At 44.8% G+C, this 19,409-nt stretch overlaps 1 protein-coding gene across 1 annotated transcript in view; it reads right to left on the reverse strand.

Moving 5' to 3' along the window:
- Positions 1-19,409, reverse strand: part of slc1a1 (solute carrier family 1 member 1) — a 90,767-nt gene that overhangs the window by 12,738 nt on the left and 58,620 nt on the right. The window contains exons 8-11 of the mRNA XM_078213859.1: positions 15,439-15,623; positions 14,663-14,770; positions 12,849-12,971; positions 11,965-12,159 (exon numbers count right to left, since the gene is read on the reverse strand). Of these exons, the coding sequence (XP_078069985.1) occupies positions 11,965-12,159; positions 12,849-12,971; positions 14,663-14,770; positions 15,439-15,623 (611 nt within the window). The remainder of the gene's footprint in view (positions 1-11,964; positions 12,160-12,848; positions 12,972-14,662; positions 14,771-15,438; positions 15,624-19,409) is intronic.

Genomic DNA, 19,409 nt, shown 5'->3' on the forward strand with positions numbered 1-19,409 from the left:
GAGAATGTTTCTTCTCAGCATCACATAAGGTTCTTGATGCAAGTTCAGATGGCCTCTATTCCATGGGAGATCTTGTGGGAAAGGACTACTTCCACTCCATATGGCGATGCATCACAGGTCACTGCCAGCGGTTTGGTTGGATCAAAATGTATGAGTAGTGTTGACTCACTTTATTTTAGCAAATGCCTCTTTTTGCACTTCTCCCCGTTTCCATCACTGATGCTTCTTCAGTATTTAGTGAAATGGGGCCAGAGTCATGGACACATTCTGCAGGAAACTCCCTTAATAGCTTACCATCCCTAGGAAGGACTTTAACTCTGTCACAATCCTATGCTGTGTACTTTTTTAATAGCTTTCACTTTACCCTCGAGAGGATGCAAATCCTTGGCATCTACCTTGAAACCGAGGAACGTCACCTCATCCACGTGAACGGTGCAATTCTAGCATTTTAATCAGATGCCTGCTTCTTTAAACCTTTTAGGACCTCTTCCAGGTTTGCTCTGTGCACCTCTGGGACGTTCCTGTAACTAGGACATCATCTGAGTACACCACCGCTTTGGGGAGTCTTTGTAACAGGGTTTCTACAGTGCGCTGGAAGATGCAGGATCGAGGAGACCCCAAATGGCAATCGAGTGTACTTTAGGTGTTAACAGTGACCACCGTTTAGGAGTCTTCATCCAGCTGTTGATATGCATGACTCAAATCTAGCTTGGTATACTTAAGGCCTCCTGCTAATTTTGCACAGAGGTCCTCTAACTTTGGAATGAAGTATCGCTCTATCTAAGCTCCTCAGTTCTCTGTTAACTTGTAGTCTCCGTAGATTCTTCCAGTGTGATCTGGCTTAAAAATAGGGACTATGGGTGTAACCCACTCAGAAAATTGTACTGGTTTTACAACACCCGAGTCTTCCAATCTTTTCAACTCCACTTCCGCTTTATGGTGAAGTTCATAAAGCACTGGGCGAGCTCGAAAGAATTTAGGTGGCCTTGGATGTAGGTAAATTTTGACTTTAGCTCCTTTTATTCTGCTCAGTTCCTTCTGGAAAACTTCTGAGTATCTGCAGAGGAGCTCTTGAAAACCTCCATCCCGGACATTCAATATCTCCAACCAGTCCAATTTTATCTGTTTCAACCTGTCTCAACCCATGAGACAAGGTCTGTTACTAGTAACTGTGCTGTCTGCTTCCTAAAGGATACCGTTTCTGCAACTGACTCTACTGTCTTCAGCATCTCTCCCGTATAGGTTGATAAAATGGCTTCCGAATGACTCAACCTCATGGGTCGCAGTCCTTTCTGGAGGTACCAGAATGCTCGTTCACTTATGACCGTGGCCATGGCTCCATCTTCAGGGCTCTGCAGTTGGCCATCAAGACAATCTTGATAGGTGGTACCTTACTGAGTTGGACCTGGTTTAACATGTAAGTTTTAGCTCCCTTACTGGGTTCCTCAGCCAGTTGGTTTAACAGCGTTAGCTTAACCGTCCATTTCTTTTGTACGATCAGTCCTGCCTGTTTTGCTCTACAACAAGCCTGCAAATGACCATTGTTCTTGCAGCGAAAACATGTAAAATGTTTGCACCGGCATGTCTCCTCGGAGTACTCTCCCCCACACCAAAAACATGCTTCCATCTCTGGTGCTGTACGACCCCTCTTGGGCTCTGCTGCACCATGACTCGGGCTGTCCCTCACAGCAGCCGCTTCCCACCACAAACGTTTCACCACAATGGCTCTCCTTGTAATTCACTCACGTCCTGCTCAGTACATTCACATTGTCTGGGCCATCTCTATGGCTTTCTCCAAAGAGATTTTAGTTTCAGCCAGCAGCTTTTTTTGCATAGACCAAACAGTCTCTCAACATCTCCCCCAAAGCTGGGCCAAATTCACAGTGCTCTACTAAATGTGGCAGTCTAACCATGGACCCGGAGGCCGTCTCCCCTGGTTCCCTCAAAGCAGAATGAAACTTATACCTTAACATGGTGATTGAAGGTTGGGGGTTAAAATGGTCTTTGGCCAGTCCCACTATTTGATCGAAAGACTTTGTGTACTGAGTTTCAGATGATGTTAGGCTCCTCACCAGGCTGCAAGTCTATGGGCCACAGGCTGTGAGTAATATCACCTTTTGTTTTTCCTCCTTAGTGATTTTGTTAGTCATGAAGAAATAATGCAGCTTTTCGATATATTGCCTCTAGCTCTCGACCTCTGGGTCAAAGACTTTATCTTCACAATTAAAGGCATCTGAACAGCACATGTACCTTTTTCTCTTGGCTTCGATGAACTTTTCCTCCCTCCCTCTAACTGCGTGTGGTGATCGCTTGACGACTGATGAAAGAAGACTGGAGACAATCGAGTGTGGCTTCAACAATGAAAGAATTTTAAAACTATGATGACTCTTTACATTATAGGGGTGACAGAACCAGCATACAGATCCACTCTCGCCTCCTCTCTGGCTCCAACTGATCTCCTCCCAGTCACCAGGATAAGCACCCTTACACCCGATTGGCCCAGTTTCCCATGCTTCCATTCCATAGGGTCTGGCCCAATCACGTGGCCCACAAAGGGTTGCCCCTTGAAGGGGTCACGTTACCACAATAATAAACCTGACAAAATTCAATTAGCCCAGCCAGGAACACAGAGAGAATATTAATTAATTTACAAACAACCTGTATTGCTGAGTGAGTCAATGTATAATATTTACAGTTATGTGACTTGCAACACTGTGAATATTCTTAGTGGACAAAACTTCAGCCCTGCAACCACAGAAGGACAGCATAGAAACACAAAAAATAGGAGCGGGGTAGGCCATTCAGGCCTTTGAGCCTGCTCTGTCATTCATTATGATCTTGGCTGATCATCCAGTTCAATAGACTGTTCCTGCTTTCCCCACATATGCTTTGATCCCTTTCACCCCAAGAGCTATATCAACTCCTTCTTGAAAACATATAATGTTTTGGAATCAGCTACGTGGATGGCATGGTGGCACAATGGTTAGCACTGCTACTTCACAGGGCCAGGGGCCTGGATTCAATTTCGGCCTTGGGTAACTGTGTGGCATTTGCACGTACTCCCTGTGTCTGCGTGGGTTTCCTTCAGGTTACTCTCCTCATTATCCATATCCTTTCCAAATTAAGGCAACCAAAACTGGGCAGAATTGTGGACTAACCCAGATACAGTAAAGTTGTTCTTGCATGGCAACCTATCATCTGGAAAACTCTCAAAGCCCTTTGCACAATAAATTACTTTTGAAATTCAGTGGCTTGTCATGCAGCTTAATGCAACAGCTATCCTGCATGAGCAATAACCCATAATTAGTGATAAGGTGAATCATTGATTAAATTGTTTTTTTTTGCAGTAGTATTTTTTGAGGGAGAAATGTCTGGAGGACAGAAGGGAAACCATGCGTCATTACTGCCTACCTTCATGGCAGCCTCAAAGAATTCTAATAGATTTGTCAAGCATGATTTATCTTTCACAAATCTATGCTGACTCTGTCCAATTCTACCAATGGTTTCCAAGTGCTTTGCGATGAAATCTTTTATAATGGAGTCTAAAATTTTCCCTACTACTGCCGTCAGGCTGACTGGTCTATAATTCCTTGTTTTCTCTCTACCTCCCTTTTAAATAGCAGGGTTACATTTGCTAATTTCCAATCTGTAGGAGCTATTTCAGAATCTATAGAATCTTGGAAGATGACCACCAATACATCCATTATTTCTAGGGCCACTTTCCTCAGTACTCTGGGGTGTAGATTATCAGGCCCTGGGGATTTATCGGCCTTCAATCCCATCGATTTCCCCAACACCATTTCCCTACTAACACTGATTTCCTTCAGCTCCTCCCTCTCACTTTCTCCAACATTTCTGATATGTTATTTGTGTCCTCCATTGTGAAGATAGAAGAAAAGTATGATTTCAGTTGGTCAGCTATTTCTTTGTTCCCCAATATAAATTCCCCTGTTTCTGACTTTTTCTCCTCCCATACCTATAGAAACTTCTACAATCAGTTTTTATGTTCCCCGCAAGTTTATTCTCATACTCTATTTTCCCCTTCTTAATCAACCCCTTGGTCCTCCTTTGCTGAAGTCAAAACTGCTCCCAATCCTCAGGTCTGTTGTTTTTTTTGGCCAATTTATACGCCTGGGAAGCCGGTGATCAGGAGAAGTGGCCTGGAAAGAAATCAGGAGGCCAGTGATCGAGAGGCCGGCGATGGAGGGGCCAATGTGCATGCACCGATCTCCCCAATGACAGATTGGCTCATGCGCCGTGGCCCGCTGAGCATGCTGATTCTGGCCTCTCCAGTGCGATGAGGCCCCACCCACTTTCTGGTGTGAATCCTCCTGAGGTATTCTGTGAATCAGAGTGCTGGAGATCTGTGAAATTAAGTACGTGCAAAAAACAGGCGGAAAAATCTCCCATTTTTCCGTCTGTTGGGTACTTTTTTGGGGGAGAATCACCTCCTGTAGGTGTACAATGAAGTACAGTTTATCTGCTGACGTGGCTGATCCTCGTGACGTCATACATTGTGATGAAGATCCAGAGAAATTCAGGCTTGCTGAGAGGCAAGGTCCACACTGCAGAAAGTGTGCAAGTCCTGCCACTACTTATAAAAAATTCCAACTGTATTAGCAGGATAATCATCATTTTTTCTTCAGAATATTCTTCATCCTTCTCTTCATCCATTTGATTTGTTCATGGATGAAGCATTACATAATACTTATTTGTTGTACCAGTAGATGTCTGTAGCCCCTCTGCATCTGTACAAATCTTCACAGGATATGTAAATAATTAATGGATAGAACAAAATACTTGGAGTGGGGTGTAATATAAAGGATTAATTCCAATTCTGCTAATATCTAGAATGCATCATCAGTGATGTCAGATCACAATGAACTGGAATCTGAGGCAAGAAGTTTGAATGGAGTCCTGTCAAAGTCCGTCTCTGAGAATAGTTAGTGTGAACAATCAATAAATGGTCACTAGCTTGCAACAGCGTGGCTTTTCCAGTCTCTTCTATCTAAGGCGGCCAGAGGTCGGTTGTGATAGTTTTAAAGTTTATTTATTATGTCACAAGTAGGTTTACATGAACACTGCAATGAAGTCACTGTGAAAATCCGCTAGTTGCCACACTCCGGCACCTGTTTGGGTACACTGAGGGAGAATTCAACGCGGCAAATGCACCTAAGCAGCACGTCTTTCGGACTGTGGGTGGAAACCGGAGCACCTGGAGGAAACCCACGCAGACACGGGGAGAACGTGCAGACTCCATGCAGACAGTGACCCAAGCAGGGATACGAACACAGGTTCCTGGTGCTGTGAGGCGGCAGTGCTAACCACTGTGCCACCACGCCAATAATAACACAAGAGTGAAAAAGTGGAGTTTGGGATGACTGAATTAGATGGAGTGTGACTTTTCGATTTCCTGGCAGCGGGTTGAGAGGCAGCGATTAAGTCAGTGGTGTGTCGGACTTCAGTCTGTCCTGTAGTGGGTTCATACTTGTAATACAGTTGTCTGCCATGAATATTCATTTGCCTAAAGTGTTTTAAAATTATGTCCTACCTTCAAGATATAGTCAGCAGCGCAGGAGAATCTCATGGCACCCTGTTCATACTTGTTTAAAGGTGGACTTGTACAGAGGAATATAGGAATTAGGAGCAGAAGTAGGCAAATTCAGCCTTTCAATCCTGCTCTGCCATTCAATCAGATCATGGCTGATCTCTCCCTGGTTTCAAATCCACCTCCCCATATCTCTTTTTCCCTCTTTTTTATTGGGAATAGGTTTACCTCCCTCATGAAACCATTCAACGATTCAGACTCCAACTGCAGTTGTGTCTGAGGTCAGCAGTTTTCCTTGTTGAACCTCTGCCGCAGGAAAATGGCCGCAAGCATGGAGGCTCAGGACTGGAAAGGGCGCGTCAAGGCTGAGGTGGAGATGATGGTCGGGATTGAAAAGTTGGGATTCGGGTGCGTGGAAGAGGGAACCAAGGGAGGACAGATGGTGGGGTCAGGGAGATGGATGAAATGGGAAGGGCCTGACACACTGGCATCGTGGGTGTGGTCGGGGAAGTCAGGCAAGTTAAGAAAATGAGAGACCTAAAGGGTCAGTTGGTACTATCCAAATGTGGGTCTATCTCAGAATGCTGGCTGGCAGAGTCCTCGCAGAGCCTTTGGGCAATGTTATTTCTTGTGCATTGAAGGTAGGGCCAGCTGAACCTGAACGTTTAGCCATGTCCCACAAAATGGCAAATACAATATTAGATACTATCAGGAACATTCAATAATCAGTTAACAAAAAAAAACACATATTTCTTCCACAATAAAGGAAATGTCCCTAACGGCTTTCTAACCATTAATGTGAGCCAACTATAAGACATTTAGCCCTCCAACTAAGCTAATCCCAATAGATAACAATGATGCAAACATGAATTAAATGAAGCTAATGTAATGTGAATTATTTACACTTGAAATTTAAACTTGAAGAGTACCTGTGCTACTTTCCTGCTCTTAATCAGCCTGTTGTTAATAGCAATGGAGTTAGAACATAGAACATAGAAAAGCTACAGCACAAGCAGGCCCTTCGGCCCACAAGTTGCGCCGAACATGTCCCTACCTACTAGGCTTACCTATAACCCTCTATCTTACTAACTTCCATGAACTTATCCAAAAGTCTCTTAAAAGACTCTATCGAATCCGCCGCCTCCACCACCACTACCGGCAGCCGATTCCACGCACCCACTACCGCCCGAGTGAAAAACTTACCCCTAACATCTCCTCTGTACCTACTTCCCAGCACCCTAAACCTGTGACCTCTTGTGGCAAACATTTCAGCCCTGGGTAAAAGCCTCTGAGAATCCACTCTATCAATACCCCTCAACATCTTATACACCTCGATCAGGTCACCTCTCATCCTTCGCCTCTCCAAGGAGAAAAGACCGAGCTCTCTCAACCTATCCTCATAAGGCATGCCACCTAATCCAGGCAACATCCTTGTAAATCTCCTCTGCACCCTTTCTATGGCTTCCACGTCCTTTCTGTAATGAGGCGACCAGAACTGGGCACAGTACTCCAGGTGGGGTCTGACCAGGGTCCTATACAGCTGCAGCATTATCTCCCGATTTCTAAACTCAATTCCTCTATTGATGAAGGCCAGTATTCCATACGCCTTCTTAACCACAGCCTCCACCTGCGACGCTGCTTTGAGCGTCCTATGAACCCAGACCCCAAGATCCTTCTGATCTTCCACACTGCCAAGCGTCTTACCCTTAATATTATATTCTTTCATCCTATTTGACCTGCCAAAATGAACCACCACACACTTATCTGGGTTGAAGTCCATCTGCCACTTCTCCGCCCAGTCTTGCATCTTATCTATGTCTCGTTGCAACTGCTGACATCCCTCTACACTATCCACAACCCCACCAACCTTTGTGTCATCAGCAAACTTGCCAACCCATCCCTCCACTTCCTTATCCAGGTCATTTATAAAAATCACAAAGAGCAAGGGTCCCAGAACAGATCCCTGGGGCACTCCACTGGTGACCGACTTCCATGCTGAAAAAGACCCATCTACAACCACTCTTTGCTTTCTGTGGGCAAGCCAGTTCTGAATCCACAAAGCAATGTCCCCTTGTATCCCATGCCCCTTCACTTTCTCAATGAGCCTTGCATGGGGCACCTTATCAAACGCCTTGCTGAAATCCATATAAACTACATCTACTGCTCTTCCCTCGTCTATGTGTCTAGTTACATCTTCAAAAAATTCAATTAGGCTCGTAAGGCATGATCTGCCTTGGACAAAGCCGTGCTGGCTATTTCTGATCATACTATTCCTCTCCAGATGTTCATAAATCCTGCCTCTCAAGATCTTCTCCATCAACTTACCAACCACTGAGGTTAGACTCACTGGTCTATAATTTCCTGGGCTATCTCTTCTCCCTTTCTTGAATAACGGAACCACATCCGCAATCCACCAATCCTCCGGAACCTCTCCCGTCTCCATTGATGACACAAAGATCATCAACAGAGGCTCAGCAATCTGTTCCCTTGCCTCCCACAGTAACCTGGGGTACATCCCATCTGGTCCCGGCGATTTATCTAACTTGATGCTTTTCAAAAGCTCCAACACATCGGGCCCGATTTTGCCAAACTTTCGCGTCCGGAATCGCGGTAAAGTTGGGCGTCAGGCCTAAAACGCGATCTACACCCGACTCGTGGCAGATCGTGTCATTACCGAGCCCCGATCCGGGCGCGGGTCTGGCGTGCGCCCGAATGGGCCGGCGCGATGATTTAAATGCATTTGCATGCATTTAAATCGACTTAATGAAGCTCGCGCCCAACTTTACCGACGAATCTGACTTTACCAGGTTGCGGCCCATTTCGCATCCGCGCATTAAACGACCTGCGAAATAAAAGTCCGAATGGGGCTCCAATTCAGCAGGGGAACCGCCGAAGCCAATCCCCCCCCCGACCATCCTTCGCGGACCCCTCCCGTGAACCACCCCAGCAGGCCCCTCCCCCCGATTGGACCCCCCTGGGAGGCAGGCACCGCTGGCAGACCCCCCCCCCCGCCCTCGGGATCGGACCCCCCTGGGAGGCACACCCCCGACCTAGCTTGATCGCTGGTCTCCCTCCACCATCCTTCTGATCTGCAATCCGTCGACAGCTTCCTGCACGTTCCTGGCCTTGCTCTGCCTTTCCCTGGGGATGAGGGGGGGGGGGGGGGGCGGAGGATGGAGAAGGGGAATGACATGTCTGCCCCCTGGGTGGGTGGGGGGGGATTGGGAAAGGAGTGACATGGCTGCCCCTGAGGGAGGGGGGGGGGGGTGGAATGGAGAAGGGGAATGACGTGTCTGCCCCTGGAGGGGTGGTGGGGAATGGAGAAGGGGAGTGATGCTGCCAGTCAGGGGGGGGGGGCGCTGCCAGTCTGCGGCCGATCCCTCCTCCTCACCGGAGGAGGGATCCCCCCTCCCCACCCCCCCAGGGACAGGCGCTTCACTCCCCCTCTCCATCCACCCCCCCCCACCGTCCCCCCCCCCCCCCCCCCCCCCTCAGGGGAGACACGTCATTCCCCTTCTCCATCCCCCCCCCCATCCTCCCCCCCTTCCCCTCCCTCCCCCCCACCCCGCCGCCCCCCCCCCCCCCCCCCCCGCCCCCCAGGGAAAGGCAAAGCAGCACAGACAGCAGAGAGGATGAAAGGAATTCCCTTTGGAGGATAATGTCCAAATCACAGCAACTAAAAACCTGACAGTCCAAAATCTGGGATAATATTTCAAAATGTATATCCCCCCATCCCTGTCCTGTAATATTATCCCAGATTTTGGACTGTCAGGTTTTAGTTCCTGTGATTTGGACATTATCCTCCAAAGGGAATTCCTTTCATCCTCTCTGCTGTCTGTGCTGCTTTGCCTTTCGCGCCCGGGCGCGCTGCCTGCGGTCTGTTCCGAACTGCGCATGTGCAGTTGGAGCTCCGGCTGCTCCAACAGCGCTAAGCTCCGCCCAATAGACCGGCGCCAAAAAAAGGCGTATGGGCGCGCTGGAGCGCGGCTGCTGGGCGCGGATCCGTTTGATGACCGGACCCGGCACTTAGTCCCAATTTGGTAAAATCGGCCCCATCCTCTTTCCTAATGTCCACATGCTCAATCTCCTCAGTCTGCACTGCAACTACCAAGATCCTTTTCCACTGTGAATACTGAAGCAAAGTATTCATTGAGTACCTCTGCCATTTCTACCGGTTCTATACAGACTTTCCCACCGTCACATTTGATAGGTCCTACTCCTTCACATCTTATCCTCTTGCTCTTAACATACTTGTAGAATGCCTTGGGGTTTTCCTTTATCCTGTCTGCAAGGCCTTCTCATGACCCCTTCTTGCTCTTCTAATTTCCCTCTTAAGTTCCTTCCTACTAGTCGTATACTCTTCTAGATTTCTAACATTACCTAGCTCCCTGAACCTTTTGTAGGCTTTTCTTTTCTTCTTGACTGAATTTGTTACAGCTTTCGTGCATCATGGTTCCTGTGACCTACCATAACTCCCCTGTCTCATTGGAACATTGCTGTGTAGAGCTCCAAACAAATTTTCCTTGAAAATTTGTCACATTTCTTCTGTACATTTCCCTGAGAAAACCTCCTTCCAATTTATGCCTCTAATTTCCTGCCTAATAGCTTCATAATTGCCCTTACTCCAAATAAACACTTTCCGAGCTTGACTGATCCTATCTCTCTCCAATGCTAATGTAAAGGAGATAGAGTTATGATCACTATCCCCAAAATGCTCTCCCACTGAGAGATCTGACAACTGCCCAGGTTCATCTGACACCTGCCCAGGTTCAGTTATGCAGGAATCTTTTGGTTGTGATACAAAACTTCCTTGTTTGACCAGGAAGCACTTTCCTGACACTGTCATCTGATGCATGGTTCACCACTGAAAAGCTTCCCCCGCCATGGAATTCCATGGGCCTCCTGTTCATGCTGCAACAATAATAATCTCCCCCTCAATGTCAGTAAAATGAAGGAAATAGTCATCGACATCAGGAAGCATAGTGGAGGACATGCCCCTGTCTACATCAACAGTGCTGGAGTGGAAATGGTTGAGAGCTTCAAGTATCTAGGTGTCCAGATCACCAACAATCTGTCCTGGTCTCTGCACGCTGACGCTATAGTTTAGAAAGCCCACCAACCTCTACTTTCTCAGGAGGCTAAGGAAATTCGGCATGTTCGCTACGACTCTCAACAATTTTTACAGATGCACCATAGAAAGCATCCTTTCCGGATGTATTCCGGATGTATTGGTACGGCTCCTGCTCTGTCCAAAACCTCAAGAAACTACAAAGTGAATGTAGCCTAATCCATTATGCAAACCAGCCTCCCATCCATTGACTCTGTCTACACTTCTCACTGCCTCGGAAACATAGCCAGCAAGGACCCTACACACCCCAGACATACTCTCTTCCACCTTCTTCCATTGGGATAAAGATACAAAAGTCTGAGATCACATACCGACCGACTCAAGAACAGCTTCTTCCCTGCTGCCATCAGACTTTTGAATGGACCTACCATGTATTAAGCTGATTTTTCTCTTCCCCCTAGCTGTGACTGTAACACTATATTCTGCACCCTCTCCTTTCCTTCTCCCCTATGTACTGTGGTCTGTGCAGACTCAATGGGTTGAATGGCCTCCTTCTGCATTGTAGGGATTCTATGATTCTATACTCTATGCAGGCAAGAAACAATACTTTTCACTGTATCCCAATACATTTGACAATAATAAATCAAATCAAAATCAAATCAAAAATTCATGCTGCTGTAATCACATTAGAAATAGGAAAAGATCAGGAAAGAGGAAGTGGTTCTCACTTCCAGCTCCGCCATCTGGAATGGAACACCGCTAATAAAATCTACCCAATAAGTGTATGTGTGATTGGAAGGAGAGGACACTTGGTGCTGTGTCTCCCTGAGATTGGCAGATATAATTAGCACTATCATCTAGATTGTAACTTTATGATCATTCATTCAAGTGCACTTTGCAAGAAAAGTGGAGGGAAATGGGTGGCACAGTGGCACGAAGGGCAGCACAGTGACACAGTGGTTAGCACTGCTGCCTCACAGCGCCAGGGACTCGGGTTCGATTCGCGGCTTGGGTCACTGTCTGTGCGGAGTCTGCATGTTTTCCCTATGTCTGCGTGGGTTCCCTCCAGGTGCTCCAGTTTCCTCCCACAGTCCAAAAAACATGCTGGTGAGGTGCATTGGTATGCTAAATTCTCCTTCAGAGTACCCAAACAGGCACTGGAGAGTGACGACTCAGGGATTTTCACAGTAACTTCATTGCAGTGTTAATGTAAGCCTACTTGTGACACTAATAAATCAACTTTAAGAAATGGTTCAATTCAAGCAACACAGTATTTTATTTCTAATGGCCTGAAAAAACGCAACAAAATTCCTAATACTTTGATTAAAGCCTGAGTTGGAAGTCTCACCTGATGGTGACTATCTGTCCGACATTCAATGGGTAGTCATTAAGCTGAGCAATAAATATTGCAGCGACTGCTTCATACAGAGCTGTTCCATCCATGTTTATTGTGGCACCCACTGGCAACACAAATCTTGTGATCCTTTTGTCCACTTTGTTTTTTTCCTCTGCGCATCGGAATGTTACTGGCAAAGTCGCGGAGCTGCATGGAAGAATGTGTGTTATTGCCAAAGCAAAAGACTCTTTAAAACAATTTAAATGATCATTTTAGCACTATTATACTGAGGAATAAGGATTCCTCCAGAAAGCCTTCACATTCATTTCTACAAAAGATTCACTGTTGACCAGCTCCTGAGGAAATGAGATTCTAAAGACTTCAACAGCTCTCTGGTGCTTCACATACTGGAAGATAATGAGTGAACAGACCGGGATATTCGGTAACTTGTGCAGCAGCAAGGAACATCGTAAACAAGCCTGATCCTGTACTTGTCCAACATTCACCCAAATGCGCTTTCCAATGGGATTGCTAAATAGCAAACAGAGGAATGATCCTCAGATGAATATCACCTCCCTGGCTAAAAGTACCATGCTTATTACTGCTCTACCTGAATGCTGTTAAATCAGCATGCAGGAATTAAACTTGCAGCCTAGGTGGTTCAGCAACAGGTCATGAATTGCATTAACTCAATAAGTCTTCAGAGACCCAGCATTTTGAATTTTAATGGGACTCTGATGAGCAGGTCTCCTAATTACATTCTGTTGGGGAACAAAAGTAACCTTTTTCTTTTGTGTAAAGAATACCTGCGCTCTCCAATCTGTAACTCTATAAATTCTTATCCAAGAATCACTCCTTACTGGATTGTATTGCATTGCTGAAGTATGTCCTGTTACCTGGATGAAATCATAACAGATGTCAGTAATGCCTCAGCCATTCCTCCAATGAACACAAAGGGGTTTTTCCGCACCACAATAAAATAGATCGAGGGTAGAATAATAATACTATGGATGGCCAATCTGCAAAAGAAAATTAAAGCCAAGTTAAAATTAATCAGGTCTTAAGTTACATTGCATCCAATAAAGACTAATAAAATCCAATATAGAATCATTCGACTTGGCATAATTTAAATCAAACGCCACCCAGTTACTCATTAATTCATTGTTGAGGACCTCAAAGGTATAATTGCATTATCCAACATTTTGTCTCTACTTTGATAACCCTGCACTAACCAACATCATAGATTTCAGAAGATCCAGTAATACACAGAATAGTAGGGCAATATGCAAGATGATCCTCAGCCTATGTTGCAAACAACAAGATGAGGGGTGCTCCTGTGAAGCATCTTGGGATATTTTACAATATGAAAGGCACTGGCTGGGACTCCCCCCACCACCCCCCTCCACCCCCGCAGCCTCCCCCACCTCATCTCCCTCCCCCAGCAGTCAGTTTTCCAATGGCAGAGGGGGCTGCCAGCGAGATCTTCCAGTCCCGCTAAAGTCAATGGCTGCTTGCGTTGCTCACTGGCTGTGCCAGTGGGGAACCCGCCGCAGTGGGGGGGTCACCTTTGGTGGAATTGGAAGACCTTGTCGGCAGGAAGGGCTGGAAAATTGCTGTTGCAGTCAACATTTAAATCTTTTCTCCTAAAAACTTTACAGTCTACGGACTCAGCAAGGCAAAGGCTAACAGCACTAATGTAGTAAAGACAATGAACGGACATCTTTATGCTCCTGGAACACACATACACAAATATACACATCATTTATTTTACAATACAACTCTTTCCTTAACCCAAAAGTGCACTCCAACAAATATCAGATTATTCACGGTAACACAATGGTTAGCACTGCTGCTTCACAGCACCGGGAACTCGGATTTGATTCCTGGCTTGGGTCGCTGTCTGTGTGGAGTCTGCACGTTCTCCCCGTGTCTGTGTGGGTTTCCTCCGGGTGCTCTGGTTTCCTCCCACATTCTGAAAGATGTGCTGGTTAGGTGCATTGACCCGACTGTGGCGACTAAGGGAATTTCACAGTAACTTCATTGCAGTGTTAATGTATGCCTAATTGTGACTAATAAATTAAACTTTAAACCACTATCAAGTATTCAGTCCTCACGTCATAGTTTTACAGAGTGAGGCACCCAAACCAATTTGAATTAATGATGAATTTGAAGACAGTTTTACTCTCTGAATCTTTGTCCAGTGCAATGTGGATTAAGACTGCTTCTGCCTATTTAATATGTGGACCACAACAACGATTATGCTGTCCTTGGGCTATATAGATGTGCGGGTTAGGTTGATTGGCCAGGTTAAAAATTGCCCCTTAGAGTCCTGGGATGCGTAGGTTAGAGGGATTAGTGGGTAAATATGTGGGGTGGGATTGTGGTCGGTGCAGACTCGATGGGCCGAATGGCCTCCTTCTGCACTGTAGGGTTTCTATGATTTCTATGATGATTTCTATGATATGTAATATAGTCTGATAATGGGGCAGCTTATGAACATACAGAAACACCCAATCCTGGAAGATTCAAACCTGCCTCATCACTGAAAGATTTGAATCCACGTTGATATATAACTCCATAAAGCAATCTTAATCCATATATTTTCTTTGAAACAAGTCAATAACCTGGACTCACTTAATTTAAATTATAACTGCTTGAGTAACTTTTCAAAATTTGCTCCAAAAGCACTTCAAAGGTCTTTAATACATACCCAATTAACACTGTAGCCATATAAAGCCCAAGTCTACGGAAAATTTCCCAGTCATCCACTTGCACAACTTTTGTAGCAATGATGAATAATATACCTATCGGCATATAGCTAAAAGAAAAACATCAACAAGTCATCATATTAGAAAAAGTAATTTCAAGTGAATTTTGGTACATTATCATTTTTGACACATATTTCAGAAATAGTAGTTAATTTTATTTTATTTGCAGCTCAAATACTTCAGTAGAAAAGTTCCCTTTTTGATAGTAAAACAACATTTAAATATGTGAACTTTATACACAGTAGTAGCCAATGGCACCATACTGTAATGGATTAAGTCTTGGCCGAGGGGTTAAGGAGCTTTTTGTTTGCCTTTTAAATACTTTGCTTACCCTTCCCCCGAAATATAGTTGACATGACATTTTGGATGTTGTAATGTGGAATGCTACCAAGGAACCTGACTCCAGGGACCATGGTAAGAACTAAATGTAGCTTTTTCACTGACAGTGCCTCCATGAACAATGGAAACAGCCATCGAAGGAGAAATTTGGGTCATAGACAACAAAAATAGCTATAATCCCCTGATCTCAGAGATGAATCTACTCCTTGCTAGAGGAGATTCTTGCATGAAGGGGGAGAAGGAATCAGAGACCGGATAGCACTTTACACTTTTTGTTACAGTCAGGGAAGAAAGCAAAGCCACAGCGTTCTCTCAGTTAGCACAAGAAGGATGGTGCTGAAATAATGTCGAGAATTATTTGGTGCCGCATCCTACTCACCACATGATGATCTGTACTATTTTCATGGTAGCTTCATTCAATGCCTCAAAGAAGTCGAAGAGAATTCTGCCTTTTTCTCCCATCTGTCCAATGACAATCCCAAACACGAGGCAGAAGACTATGATGCCCAGTACATTGAGTCCATCAGAGTATGTGCCAACCACCTTGTAGTCTTTGACTTTAGTCTAAGAAGATTTTTGAACAGATTAAAATGAGAATTGTGGCCTGTTTATATTATTTGTATATGATTTGTTTTCAATGGCTCAATACATTTTCTGTGTATTTAGTATTACTGACATTCATCCAATTACCAGGGCACATAAATGTAATATGTTTAAACAAAGTGGAACAAAGGGATCTTGGCATGTTTGTCCACAGATCTCTGAAAGCGGAAGGGCATGTTAGTAGGGTAGTGAAAAAGGCATATGGGACACTTGTCTTTATCAGTCAAGGCTAGATTACAAAAACAGGGAAGTCATGTTGGAGTTGTATAGAACTTTGGTGAGGCTACAACTAGAGTATTGTGTGCAGTTCTGGTCGCCACATTATCGGAAGGATGTGATTGCACTAGAGGGGGTGCAGAGGAGACTCACCAGGGTACTGCCTGGGATGGAACATTTAAGTTATGAAGAGAGGTTGCCTAGGCTTGGGTTGTTTTCATTGGAACAGAGAAGACTGAGAGGCAACTTGGTTGAGGTGTACATAATTATGAGAGACATGGACAGAGTGGATAAGGAGCAGCTGTTCTCCTTAGTTGAAGGATCAGTAACGAGGGGACATAGGTTAAAATTAGGGGCAGGAGGTTTAGAGGGGATGTGAGGAAAAGCTTTTTTAACCCAGAGCTTGGTGACGATCTGGAATGCACTGTCTGGGAGGGTGGTAGAGGCCACAGCCTTTAAAAAGTATCTGGATGAGCACTTGGCACATCATAACATTCAGGGCTATAGGCAAAGCGCTGGCAGATGGGATTAGGTGGGAGTTCAGGTATTTCTAAAGTGTCGGTGCGGACTCAATGGGCTAAAGGGCCTCTTCTGCACTGTATGCTTCCATGGTAAAAGGGTATCACATGCATAGAACCCGACAAACTACCACGGGTGCACAATTTTATTTTAACATCGATGTTTCTGCGATTTACAGGGTAGCACAGCCAAGTTTTCAAGTGTAGAAAGTGTCTCGACATTTTTGAAGGGAAGGTCATTGAATGATTTTATGGAGGTTAAAGTCTGGGACTGAATTTCCAGTCTAACCCAATGATATAGAAAATGACTGCAGTGCACACCAACTGAGGTCAGATATTAAATATGGAATCTTCCTGCTCCGTATGACTCAGTCCCTACTCTCTAAGGGAGGTAACCATTTGGGAATTAACACTTTGCTGTGTGACATGAATAATGCCCCTTCATTGCCACAATAATGGCTTTAGAGATACAGGACAGTGGGAAAACCATCATTGGAGAGATTGTTAGGAGAGAATTTAATTGCCAGATGCAGAAAGATTGACTGATCTTTACAAATTACACACATGTTATCAGAATTATTGGCATGGAGTGGAATATGGAAGGGCTGGCAACTAGGAGATGCTTGTTACATGCTGTGGAATCAAACCTTGTGAGTCTCTGCATTATATATAGAGACATTTTTTTACAAGCCTGATAAAATTAATAGGTTTTCTCTATTGTCAGGTCTTAACTTAAAAAGTTACTATAATGAAAATGTGGCACCAGTTTAAAGGATATAGGCCTTTCTTTTCTTGTTTATGTTTTGTTCAGATGCCTTGAGGAAGCATTTGTCTATATAAATTATGGAAGATATGGGCTTTGGTGTTTTTCTTCTAGGCATGTGTTCTTTCAATTCACTTATCAGCATGCCTAATAATGCCTGTTGTGTAGCCAGCATACAAAAGAAGTTTGTATCTGAGTGTGTTCGAGAGAGCGAGAGGCAGTAAGAGTGAAGTAACCTTCCCTGGCAGTAAGAGTGAAGTAACCTTCCCTGTGGCTTCTACCGCTGCTATCCTGCCTCCAGTCAGTGGGAAACCCAGAAAGATTCATTATGTCTCACTATCAGTAGGGAATTTCCAAGCTTCTGTTTACCACATTCCTCAGCTAGTCCAGTTCATCCACCAAGTTCACCTGGTGAACATTTTATTTGTGTGGCTCCCCCATCCTAAATTTATGTAGTTCATTTGTGTTCCAGTAAATGTAGCACAGGCTTATTATTTTATTCAATCATGGGATGTGGGCATCACTGGCTAGGCCAGCATTTATTGCCCATCCCTAACTGCTCTAGAGAAGGTGGTGGTGAGCTGCCTCCTTGAACCGCTGCAGTCCATGTGGTGTAGGTACACCCCACGTGTTGTTAGGGAAAGAGTTCCAAGGTATTGACCAAGTGACAGTGAAGGAATGCCAAGTCAGGATGGTCAATGGCTTGGAGGGGAACTTCCAGGTGGTGGTGTTTCCATGTGTCTGCTACCCTTCTAGTTGCTAGCGGCTGTGGGTTTGGAAGGTGCTGTCGAAGGAACCTTGGCGAGTTGCTGCAGTGCAGCTTGTAAATGGTATACACTTACTTCACCACTGTGCATCCGTGGTGAAGGGAGTGAATGTTTATTGATGTAGTGCCAATGAAATGGGCTGCTTTGTCCTGGATGATGTCGGGCTGCATTATCTAGGCAAGTTGAGAGTATTCTATCACACTCCTGTCAATAGTAGACAAGCTTTAGGGTATCAGGAGGTGAGTTACTCGCCACAGGATTCCAAGACTCTGACCTGCTCTTGTAGCCACAGTATTTATATGGCTAGTCCAGTTCAGTTTCTAGTCAATGGGAATCTCCAAGATGTTGATAGGGAGTTTCAATGATGACAATGCCATTGAATGTCAAGGAGTTACGGTTAGATAGTCTCTTGTTGGAGATGGTCATTGCCTGGCACTTGCGTGATGCGAATGTTACTTACCACTTATTAGCCCACCCCTAGATATTGTCCAGGTTTTGCTGGTCTTTGGACATGGGCTGTTTCAGTATCTGAGATGGTAATTGATGAAGTAGCTGATGATGGTTGGGCATAGGATACTATGTGAAATTCTTGCAGTGCTATCCTGGAGCTGAGATGATTGCCCTTCATAAAGCAACAACTATCTTCCTTTGTGCTAGGTATAATTCCAACCAGCAGAAAGTTTTCACCCTGATTTCTATTGACTCCAGTTTTGCGAGGGCTGATTGATGCCACATTCATTCAAACGCTGCTTTGATGTCAAGGGCAATCAATGTCACTGCACATCTAGGGTTCAGCTCTTTTGCCCATGTTTGAACCAAGGCTGTGAGGTGCTCACTCATGAAAACCACTTAATTTATGAAAGCAAATTTTATTCATTCACTCAAGTAAATTTAGTCTTCATCAAAGTAAATTTTTAATAATTTTCACCGATATAGTTTTAATTATTTGGGAGTAAATCCATTTTTAAAATCTTCTTGGAATTGAGGGAAAAAAGAAAATGCTAATTTTTCTTATCAGAGTTCAAGTTTGCAGGTATGTATGCATTGTACTCTGATGTGGAGATGCCGGCGTTGGACTGGGGTAAACACAGTAAGAATTTTAACAACACCAGGTTAAAGTCCAACAGGTTTATTTGGTAGCAAATACCATTAGCTTTCAGATGGAGTGGAAATCTGCTCTCAAACAGGGCACAGAGACACAAAAAGACATTTGTGTCTCTGTGCCCTGTTTGAGAGCAGATTTCCACTCCATCTGACGAAGGAGCAGCACTCCGAAAGCTAATGGTATTTGCTGCCAAATAAACCTGTTAGACTTTAACCTGGTGTTGTTAAAACTGTTACTGCGTTGTACTCTGATGTCAGGACATATGTTTTGTGCTGCAGCCAATCATTAGCATGCTCATCTTTAGATATATCTTTCAGCAGAAAATCAGACAAGGAATCAGCCTGGCACACGGTGGTTAGCACTGCTGCCTCACAGCAT

The sequence above is a fragment of the Mustelus asterias genome, chromosome 6 (assembly GCF_964213995.1).
Source record: "Mustelus asterias chromosome 6, sMusAst1.hap1.1, whole genome shotgun sequence".
NCBI classification, from domain to species: domain Eukaryota; kingdom Metazoa; phylum Chordata; class Chondrichthyes; order Carcharhiniformes; family Triakidae; genus Mustelus; species Mustelus asterias.